The sequence below is a fragment of the Meleagris gallopavo genome, chromosome 3, assembly GCF_905368555.1.
Source record: "Meleagris gallopavo chromosome 3, MGAL_WU_HG_1.1, whole genome shotgun sequence".
Lineage (NCBI taxonomy): Eukaryota > Metazoa > Chordata > Aves > Galliformes > Phasianidae > Meleagris > Meleagris gallopavo.
Genome location: NC_139406.1, coordinates 44,136,859 through 44,148,356, shown reverse-complemented (window position 1 = coordinate 44,148,356; position 11,498 = coordinate 44,136,859). Strand labels below are relative to the sequence as shown.

The 11,498-nt window shown below is 38.9% G+C and overlaps 1 protein-coding gene across 3 annotated transcripts in view; it reads left to right on the top strand.

Moving 5' to 3' along the window:
• ANKRD12 (ankyrin repeat domain 12) overlaps positions 1 to 10,356 on the top strand; it is a 60,791-nt gene extending 50,435 nt beyond the window's left edge. For all 3 annotated transcript variants that reach the window (XM_085220772.1, XM_085220773.1, XM_085220774.1), the window contains 4 exons: positions 5,210 to 5,308; positions 6,134 to 6,277; positions 8,534 to 8,629; positions 9,053 to 10,356. In XM_085220772.1, the coding sequence (XP_085076898.1) occupies positions 5,210 to 5,308; positions 6,134 to 6,277; positions 8,534 to 8,629; positions 9,053 to 9,238 (525 nt within the window). In that variant the 3' untranslated portion in view covers positions 9,239 to 10,356. The remainder of the gene's footprint in view (positions 1 to 5,209; positions 5,309 to 6,133; positions 6,278 to 8,533; positions 8,630 to 9,052) is intronic.
• Positions 10,357 to 11,498: the final 1,142 nt, after the last annotated feature.

Sequence of the window (11,498 nt, the reverse complement as noted above, 5' to 3'; positions counted from 1 at the left end):
ATTGGGGTTTTTTTGCTAGCCACCTTGGAGTATTGTTGTTCCTGGGAATAGAAGGTGGTTTTCATCTGATGTACTTTAACTGATAGGACACCCAGAGTTAACCTTGTCTAGTTCTGAAGTAAAAAGAGCTTGAACCTGTTTGAATGGTTTCAGTTGATAAACTTAATAGCTGAAATAGTGAGAGATCATTGATTACCTAAAGCAGTTGTTTGGCTGACATACAGTATCTTGATAATGTCAGAATTCAATAGTATTGGATTGTATGTACATTACTTAGGATGTGTCAAGGAAAAGTCCAATTTTAGGAGGAGTAGGGAGAATATTGTAATCCCTTTACAGCAGAAATGCCTGCTAAACTGAATGGTTTGTGCATACAAAATCACTCTCTAAGCACCCTGGTTTTGGGCTCTGTACTTCTGAATGGACCAGCTACTCTCTTGATTCACTGAGGATAATTTCCTACCTGAGATGCAGTATAGCTTTTTCCAGTAGAGTTGAAGGTTCTTTTTGATTGAGCAGTGAACACAAATTTAATGTATAAAAATACATTTTAAAATTTGTGCTTGCTTCATCCCAGAGGTAGTCATTGTTACTGTGGAAGCTCTTTCCTCTCATTTTTTTTTCCCACTATACGCCGCCATGTCTGCATGAGGGAGTACGTATATCCTTTAACATTGAGTTCTTTCTGATAGGAACTGATGGATTTCTTTGAAATTAGCAAGATAGCTGTGAGAAAACTATGGGAGGAAAGATGTGCTTAAGGTTACTATTTTATTTGGTCTGCAGGTGACCTAGGATGTATCCTAAACTTTGCTACAACGTACCAGCCCTTCCTTGGTCTAGAAATCTTTCTCAATAGCTGTTTCAGCTTTCATAGTGTATTTTTATCACCAAAAGCAGAGATGTATTTGTTTTTTTATGGCAACTGCTAGCCAACTACATGCAGTTTCCAAGCTACAACTTACAGATCTGGCACCAAATGTCAATGCTTAATTTGAGATTATTGGGAAATGAAGAAGTGTAGTTTATGTTTGTCAGTGGCCCTTCTACCCTGGCAATAAGCTCATTTCCCCGTCACAAATGGCACTAGAAGGAAGAACTTCTAAGTACTGCCTCATACCTCCGTCCTGTCTCTCTGACTGTGTGTAGTAGGAATTCTTTAGTTCATGAGAATAAGTTTAGATGATTGTGTAGTACAATTTCTTAGCTAACTTATGCCAAATGGAATATTAATCATAGAATCCCAGCATGGCTGAGGCTAGCAGGGCCCTCTGGGTCCCCCAGTCCCACTGCAGCAGGGTCACCCAGAGCAGGGTGTCCAGGCCCGCATCCAGGTGGTTTACAAAGATCCCCAAGGAGGAGACCTCACAGCCTCTGGGCAGCCTGTGCCAATGCTCCATCACCTGCACAGCACAGAAGTGCTCCTGCTGTTCAGAGGGAACCTCCTGTGCTCCAGTCTGTGCCCATGGCCTCTTGTGCTGGCACTGGGTAGCACAGGTAAGAGTGTAGCTCTGTCCTCTTTGCACCCTCCCTTCAGGTATTGCTGAAATTCCCCTTAGCTGTTTCTTCTTCAGGCTGAATAGCTCCATCTCTACAGGCTTCTTCTCATAGTGGAGATGCTCCAGTCCCTTCATCGTCATCATGGCCCTTTGTAAGAATGTCTCTAGTATGTTCATGTTTCTCTTGAGCTAGGGAACGCAGAACTGGACCCAGCACTCCAAATATGGCCCTACTAGTACTGCTGGCAGTACTTGTCCTGATGCAGTCGAGGACACCGTTAGCCTTCTTCCCAGCAAGGGGACTTTGCTGACTCATGTTCAATTTGGTGTTCAACAGGATCCCCAGTTCCCCATGCTGCTTTTCAGCTGGGCAGTTCCCCAGCACATACTGGTGCCTGAGATTGCTCCTCTGTAGGTGTAGGACTCTGCACTTCTCCTTGCTGAATTTCATGAGGGTGCTGCCAGTCCGTTTCTCCAGCCTCTCCCTCTGGATAGCAGCAACACACCTTCTGGCACATCAGCCATCCCCGTAGTTTTGAGTCATTTGAGTGTAAATGACTCGATGCATAATGTAATGTGCAACAATAAAATGACCTTTCTGTTGGAATTGTTTTTATGTTTTTCCTTAAGTAGTTCTTTAATGATTCTCTGTTAACCTGATTTTTGCTTCACTCATAGGTAGGAAGGTAGATATTTGTTCTTAAGTTATTGCTGTATCACTGTGTGAATGTCTACAAGAAGAAAATGTACTTAGCTCTGAGACTCAGAGTAGTTCACGTAATGTGCTGTTCTCCGCATTGAGATTTTAATGATAAGCTGTTGTTTGTCTGAGGAACTTCAAACATCCTGTAGGTGGGAACCAGGAGATGGTGCTTTCAAGTTTGATTTTTCACTGCTTTGTTTATATACTGTAATTTATGATCTGTATCACCTGAGGTTGCAGTAGTAATAGTTAATATGAATTGTGGCCGGTGCAAATATAAGACAGTGACATGAGGTCAATTCAAAATGGAAGGAAATGTCTGAATGTCCTAAGAATAAATTTAAATCATACTTAGCTATAGTGCCTTTGGTTTGCTACATCAGTGTATTCAGTGGGGTTCCGTCGGCTTTGTCTGTACTGCCTCCTGAGGAGAGATGCCAAGATTTCCAGCTTCCTCTGGCTATCTAACAGACCTGTTTCCAACAAATGGAATTCTGTCCAGTCTCTCTGGTATTGCTGGAAAAACTTACGCGGTAAAACTTGTGTTAGTGATGTTATCAGATACTTACTTCCTAAATTAATTAAATGTTAAACACCATAGTGGGCCAGTGTTGATTTGGATAGCAAGAGGGACACACAAAAATAATCTTGGAAATGCTGTGTATGTGTAAATCCGAGTTAGTGCTCTTGTAGCAATGGCAAATGAGAATTACAGGTTTTACGGCATGAAGGGTCAATATTCTTGTTGATCCGAAGGATGCAAAACATGCAGGGAACTTTTAATTTATTTTTATGTGCTGGAGATGTTGCAGATACATCTTGCTCTCTAGCTATTACTGAATGAAACTGTTCAGGATGCTGTCTTCTCATGCAGTGGAGCAGAGTTGAAGGGCTGAGCACCATTGAATTTTTCTTGTAATTTGCTCAGGATTAGAGAACACATGAGAAGGCAGAAGTCACTTGTCCACTCATGCTCTGTATGGAGCCTGGACCCCTTAAGAAACTTGTTTGATAACTTACTCTGGTTGTACAGGAAACTGAGGCCACTTTTTGCTTGTGGCATCCAGTTTTGTGCTCCATTCTTGTGTTTCCAACATACAGGCTCATCTCTTCCCCACACATGCTTAATTGACTCGTTCCAAACAGTCTCTTTGACTCAGAGATGAGTGAGACTCATTCCTCAGTTTCCCTCAAAACCTTTTATTTCAATTTCCCTTCAGGCTGTGAAGGTTTTTTCCTTTGTCCAAATCCAGCATCCCAGATCCCAGTCTGGGATTTCCAGTAGGTGGTGTCAGACTGCTGGGATTCAGTTTGCAGTGCTGGGTAGCTGAGGCTCTTCCAGTCTTTCCAAGAAGACAGGAAAACATACTGTTTGGGAAAATTACAGTAAACAAATTCAGTCCTATGCTTAGCTTAATGTTTTCAAAGACAGAGGCTGTAGTAATCTCTGAGGTCAGAAGAACCTTCTGTTGCTTTTCATACTGCTAATAGTGTTTGCAGTAGTAGCTTTGGGGTATTTGGGATTCAGCCTTTGCTGGAAGGCCACAATTACTGCAGTTTAGAAGCCCTCAATGAGAGGTTGTTTCTTCTAGCATGGTTGAATCTCTAGAACATATACTTAATTCCTGAAAGCAAGAAACAAAATTTTAGTTTTGAAGCAGAATTAAGGCATGGTTAACTAACATCGGAAGCTCTTCAAAAGAAATCTCAGTCAGCGAGAGCTTAACTTCAGTGCATTTTGATTTACAGTTTTAGGCTGCCACCTGCTGCTTGAAACAACTTTTTGTGCCATGGATTTTAGTGACACAGGCTACTGAAAAGCTGCTGATTGCTAGATTGAGTGAAACTTTTAATTTTCTTTTTGAGTATTGGTTAGAAAATATATCTGTTGCTGATCAGTAATGTAATGAAAGAGTTCTGGGACCTGAAAAATGCTTTCACTTTCAATAAAAGCTATTGTATAATAACAGCTTCACAGGTGCAAAGTTCTCTTACATTTATTAATAGAAGTCCTTACAAGTTAGCTGCCTATATAATTAAATTCTTTCCAGTTATTTCCGGTGGTGTTAATTCTTCTTTCTCTTGCAAAATTACATGGTGTTTGAATTCAAAGGAAAAACAGTTGATAATGAAATGTTATATTGTTCAGGTGATACAGATGCTTGTCAACTGTGAAATTTCTATTTCTGGATAACTTTATAGGCAGACTGCTTATGTTGCTTAAGCTGTATGTTTCTCTATTAGCTGAAGCACTGGAGTTTTCTGAAGGATCGATTCACTTTTAGTAATACTAGCTACATCAAAGCTTGGTGTAATTATGACCATCTTATCTTACTTTACTGAAAAAATGGGACAACAGTGTGCTAGCGTGTCATGAATACAAAGTTTCTTGGTAAATCCAGATTGCAAAATACCTCAGACTGAAGTTAAACATACTGAAATTGACTACAGCTGAGGCAGGTTATTGCAAGTCAGTGTGGGGTTTGCTTTTAATAATGATGGCTTGCACAAAGGGGCAAGGGATGTAAAACCCCACTCAGTATTCTGGGAGCCAAACAATTTTCATTAGGAGAGAAGTGAAGTGTGTATTGTTAGCAGTTTGAAACTGGTTGGGTAGGCAGTTTTTGCCTTATTTTCAAAATGAACAGCTGTGCTATAGAAAATTGAAAGCAGGCTGTATCTTCTAATGCATAGACCTTTTAAAAAATAGCTGTGATATGTTGGCAGTGACTGGTTAAAAGCATTAGCAGTTTGAAATGCCACTGCAAGCAGGCGAGTTTATTAAGTTTTTGGTAAAGAAACCTTAAAACTTTTCATTGCATATGGTTTAAAGTCATATAATTAATGTAATGTACAAAACTCTTATTTTTTTCCCTAGGAACCCCTCCCTCCCCTTTTTTTTTTCTTCTTCTTTTTTTTTTTTAAATAAATGCTCAAATCATTCAGGCAGTGTTAAACATACATTAAATACATACTCATTATACTATTTATAAAACATTTTCCATAGATTACACCTCCTCCCTCGCTGTCAGACCCACTTAAGGAACTATTTAAACAGCAGGAGGTTGTAAGGATGAAACTACGTTTGCAGCACAGTATTGAAAGGGTAAGACTGAAGTACTCTTTTCTATTATTTCTCAATCTCAGGTTTTTATTTTTCAGTGAATAGGCTATCCTTTGCTCGGTTGAACAGTGTTTTAGAACTAAACTGCCTTTTAACTAAATTTCTGAATTGGAAAAACTTGTAAATACAAAAAAGAGAAAAAGGTAACGACAAATCCAGTAATAGTTTGAATTCCTGTTAACTGAACACTTGTGCCAGTAAGACAGCAGCTTTTTCTTCTTAATTGCTCTAAGATGTGGCTCAGATTTTTCCTAGGGGCAGCAGAGTGTGGGAAGAAAGCTGTAGACTCTAGTTCTGAAGGCTAAGAAGTGTTAGTGACCTCAGAACCAAGGCATCTGAATTAAAAGAATTTAAGCAACAATAAATGCTGTATTGGTAGAAGACACATAGTTAAAATAATGGAATGGTTTGGGTTGGAAGGGACTTAAAGATCATCTAGTTCCAATCCCCCTGCCATGGGGAGGAACACCTCATATTAGACCAGGTCTCTTAAAGCCCTGTCCAGCCTGGCCCTGAACACCTCTGGGGATGGGGCATCCACACCTCTCTGGGTGACCTGTTCCAGTGTCTTGCCACCCTAATAGTGACAAGTTTATTCCAAATATCTAACCTAAATTGACCCTTTCTTAGTTTAAAGCCATTACTTCATGTCCTGCTGCCACGCTCCTTGATAAATAATCCCTCTCCAGCTTGCTGTAGGTCCCTACAGGAAGTTCTCAATGAGTTTAAACGCAAAAGCATTTTTATGAATCAAACTGAAATGCTTATATGTTGATATATTTGATATGTTATCTTTTTTTTAATTAGGAAAAGCTTATTGTTTCTAATGAGCAAGAAGTCCTCCGTGTTCATTACCGAGCAGCAAGAACTCTAGCTAATCAAACACTACCATTCAGTGCCTGCACTGTTCTGCTGGATGCCGAGGTTTACAATGTGCCCCTGGATGCTCAGGTAAAGAGATGCATTTCAGAATTTCAGACCAACATACCTTTCTAGTCTGACTTAAAACAAGTGTTTGGAGAGAATTCCATTCCCACACTGAAACTGTCATTGATTTGCTTGGGATTAAGATTTTGTATATTGTACATTGTTATTTTGCTTAGGCCTCATTTTGCTCACCGTTGCACACCACATTAGAAGTGCGAAAACAAGAGGACACAGGTACTTACAGTGGTTTTATGTTTTGTACCCTGACTGGTTTTCTTTCATCTCTGCAAATGATGTGAAAGATTAAACCAGGACTCTGCTGTTTTTCGTGAAATCGAATTTAATTTTTAACTTTTAATCTGCATCATTTATGGGCTGTCACTCTGAAGTTTACTGTAGCTATGTCTCTAAGAGAAGATGGTTTCATGGCATCAGTATTTTGTGAACAGGTTTACTAAGAGGAGTAGAAACTGCACTCAGAACCTGTTTTGGTAACTGAGGAGCACGTAATACAAGCAAGAAATCTGCTATTACAGATGTAATAAACATTTGGGTGCATTGAATGCTGAGCATTATACAAAGAAACACCTACGCGTCAGACGTGTGTGGAATTCTGCTTTAGTGCTGTAACTCTTTACATGTTAATTACAACTTCCAGTGTTTCCTCTACCTGTGCCAATACTTTTTTTTCTACCTTTAAAGAACTCAGTAGAAAATACCAGTTTTACGAAGATTGTGATTTTGCCCATTTAAAGCTTTGTACTGCCTAATTTTTAAGTCATCATCTTCAAAAGAGATTTTTCTCTTTTGTTAACAAGCAAAATATCATTATTGGTTCTGGAGTTTAGTGTGTCCTTGGGGTGTATTTTGTCCTTTTTTGGAGGCTCTTTAGAACTTGAGGGCGCATCTGAGCTCTGCATGGATCTGCATTTTTATAGTTATCATTTTGCAATTGATTTTGAAAAAGCTGATTTTTGTATTTGAATTCTGCAGAACAAAAGGGATCTATATGGGAGGTTATTTTTTTTCACCAAGTTTTGCAGCTGTTTTGGCTATTTTTATACACTGCAGTAGTTGTAGTGAAATGCTTCTGCTTACCTCTCACTACCTCTTAATTGTGTTCTGTGATGAAAAAACATTTCTGATTTCAGTTTTCTTTTACTTGAGCAAATAGCTGGCAAAGAATTGTAAGCAAAGATCTGGTTTATTTTGTAGGAAAATGACACTCTCACAACTGCTTCTGAGCGATTTCTTGGTGTTTTGAGGCTTGCTTTTATAACTGCTAACATTACGCAGACCTTAAGGACCATTCCCTGTGGTCATTTGCAGCAGAGCAGAGATGGGGGAGAAAAATGCCCCCATTTCTGGCGAGCAGGCTGGTTACAGCCCAGCAAAACACCTGCAGTTCAGGATCATAAAACCCGTGTTGCTGAGGGCTCCTTCTATTCAGATTTCCTTTGGGGAATATCTGTAATCTCAGCCAGCTGTTTTCTAGAGACGTCAGCGTTTGCAGTTTTTCCCCCTGTTCTTCCTCGTTGCTACTTTCTCCTGCAGCATGCGAAAGGGGAGGCTTTCTTTTCTAAAAATGCAGTAGAGGCCTGTGCTGGTTAGTGATGGTTATTGAAGTATTACATGGACATGAGCTGGCTATGCAGAATCTATACAGAGTCTAGTTTCTCACAATGGACAAATTTGATGTTCCATTAGGTAGCTTTTAAATATATTAATGGATTTAATTGGGCAAGACAAATAAGATATGTCTCCTTGCTTTTTAAAACCCCTTTTGCAGATTTTTGTGGTAATTTTTACTTAAATTGGTTTTGAATACTTGTGTGACCAGTTAACTCTGATTGCTTAAGATTTTCTTGATGAATGTTTTGCTTTTCCCTCAGGGGACACTCGTTTGATTTGTTACTGAATTTTAAAAAGAACAACAAGAGAATGTTGTGGAAGATCTGCCTTCTACTGATTAAGATTTTAAGGCGTAAATCTTGAAGCCTCCTACTCCAGTTTTAAAAATAGAGGCAGCAACTAGTTTTAACCTGAGGGAATCTGGGAATAACCATTTCTGGAGAGCAGCTAGCTGAGGGAAGGGAGATCAAGACATATGCTCGCATGTACCTTGATACATTGACTTGGAGTGTAGTTTTCCAATGAAGCACTGTTTATGAAGGTGCCACAAAGTATGTTTTCATGTTTTAAAGCATGTCTGATACGAATTATCAAATAACTTACAGGTGTTTTTTTTGTTTGCTTTGTTGGTGGTTGTTCTTTTTGCAGACTGATGACAGCAAAACATCAGTGAGGGATCGATTCAACGCGCGACAGTTTATGTCCTGGTTACAGGATGTCGATGATAAGTTTGACAAATTAAAGGTATTCTTCTTTGTCTTTCCCTATCTTTAGGGGAAATAGTGCCTCTGATGTCACTGCAAAGATGACAGGAGTAAACGTGAATCAATATATGAATAAACACATCTGTTTGCAGTATCAGAAGTTATTGTAGATATCCCTGTTTGTTGCCGGGAGGTTGGACTAGATGGCTTTTAAAGGTCCCTTCCAACTCAAATAATTCTATGATTCTACGTTATAAAGGCAACATGAAAGAAGGTCTGCTAATATTAAAAACAAAAACAAAACAAAAAACAAGCTTTGTGATGGAATAATCTGATTATTTGAATAGAGTGCTGGGGCAGTTGCTGCCACTAAAGAGGCTCGTAGATGTCTTTTCTGTTTTGAAGCTCATGTTGCAGTATTTTCTCAGATATTGAAATAACTTCTTTCTACATTCCAAAACAGACGTGCCTTTTGATGAGGCAGCAGCATGAAGCAGCAGCTTTAAATGCAGTACAAAGACTGGAGTGGCAGCTTAAACTACAAGAACTCGATCCTGCTACATACAAATCCATCAGCATTTATGAAATTCAGGAATTCTACGTTCCTCTTGTTGATGTTAATGACGACTTTGAATTGACACCAATATGACAACCAGTACCTATTTGCCTTTGGACAGCTAGAGACTGAGGTGCAGTGATTCACAAAGGTATTTTTTTTTTAAGACAGAACACTTTATTAATAGGCACTTAATGTAGAATGCTGCCTTTCTCAATAATTATTCAGACAAATGTGGCATGGGGTCTTGTTCACAACACAGAGATGGATGCTTATTTTGAAGTCAGTTTCCCAGAAAATAACATTTCAAAATTGCCTATGGCTTCAGGGCTTACTGCTGATAAGGATGATGAAACACGGTGAGTTAACAGCGCTGGCAGCTGTTAGTAACACAGACAGCAACCAAAACAAAATGATACTTAAAATCCACTAGGAAGCTTTGTATTATGGAACTTGGGTAACAGTTGGACTGCTACAGGGGGGAAAAAAGAATAAGATGAAGAGTCTGTAGAAGAAAAATCAGACTTGGAGGAAAATAGTCTATTAATCTTATTGTATTTTGTAAATTACTGTATAGTTTTTTGTTTTTGGAAAAAGATGTAATATTGTCTTCATTTTTAAATAATTTATTTTATACATATTGTGCAAATGTAAATAGTCTTGTAATTAATGTTCAAACCTGTACAAAATAGATATTTTAACTGTAAAACTGTTTTTGTCTAATGTTTTATTGGACCAAAGTTGTCGTTTTTATTAAGTGTAGTGTGTTCCTGGTTGGCAGTTCTTTTACTATGGCATGTGTTTGATTTAGCTGCTTGTTTCATCACCATAACTGTAAAAGAGTTGAAACTGACCCGTATTGCATGCTTCACAGAACCCCGAGCTCCTTGACTTCAATAACCGAAACCTGAACAACTGTAGCATTTACAAAACCATATTTCATGTTAGTCTGCTGTTGTAATGCCATACCTATGACTTACTATGCTGAAAATATTTTTGTGTAAAACAAAGACAAAGCAAACAAAGAAAAAAAAAAAGCAACAACTTTTTTTCTCTTATATGGTGGTCTCGTAATAGAGCCTATTTTTTCCAACAAAATGCCTTTGAATGAAAATTCTTAAATTGTATATTGTCTATTTTAATATTAATCTATGGAAGGATATGTAAATAGTTGTAAATATAATGTTTAATAAATTTTATTGGTCATGTTACTGGTTGGAATTTTTTAATATTGTAATACTTGGTACTATCATCAAGTTTCATCATTCCTGTGATAGGAAATATGTAGGGAGAATCAATTAAAAACTAAAAAAATGAAAAGCTTTTGTTTTAACATTTTTGTATCCCTAGTATTGTTAATGAACAGTTAATTATTTATTGGCAGAAGGTTATAGCTATTCATGAAAAAGATTTGTTACAGCCTAGGCCATCAGTTATTCAAGAGTGCTTGGGATCTGATGTCTGTAAAATTACTTCAGAAAGAAATGGGTCTTTATGCAAGAGGGATGGTTACCTGCAAAAGAGATTAAAGTACTTGCTCTGAACTGATTTTTAAATACCAGGTGAACTGCTGCTCCTTGTGCTTATGTGAACGCCCAGGACTCCTTCATTGTGATGCTGAGCTAGAGGCTGTGGACAACAGACTCCTTCCAGCTGCACGTCACTGCAGGCTGCAGTCAAGAATAAAGTGATAGGAACACGAGCGCAGTAATACTGGATTAAGCACAAATTCACAGGTAGCTCCTGCCCTGTAGCTCTTTTTTTCCCTCCACTTTTAATTTGCTAGATACTGGAGGAAGGGGAAGCTCCTGCTTTTATGCAAGACCACCCTACTGGTACCACAGAACCAAACACAGAGTAAGGGAAATGCAAATATAAGCGTTGGAATTGGCTGGAGTAAGGCAGTTCACAGCATGACAAATGAAAGGATTACACGTTTTTGGTTAATTAAAATGATTTTGACAATTTACCTTAGGAGGTCTGAATCTGGTTATTTGTCAGGCTTAGCCTGCCTTTGTTTCCTGAACAAGGAAATGTTTCACACAGATTGTTTTCAGTTGATGCCGATTACTGAACATCCCACTGTCCAAAGTGTTGGCTCCCACGTTGTGATCCCATACACCACACACTCTCCTGCCCTCTGTGACCTGGATCCAAGCTGTGTCCCAGTTGTGCTTTTCCAGGTTTGTGCTGCGGGATGATCCCCAGAGTGTATTTCCATTATTTCCACCAAGCAATGCAAGTTGGAGCTGAGTGTGAGGGATGGGTACCACGTGGCAGTGCTTCTCCCTCCTGAGGGACAGCTACTTCCAGGAAACCCAGGCTCTGCTGAGTTCCTCCTGGGTTTTCCTCC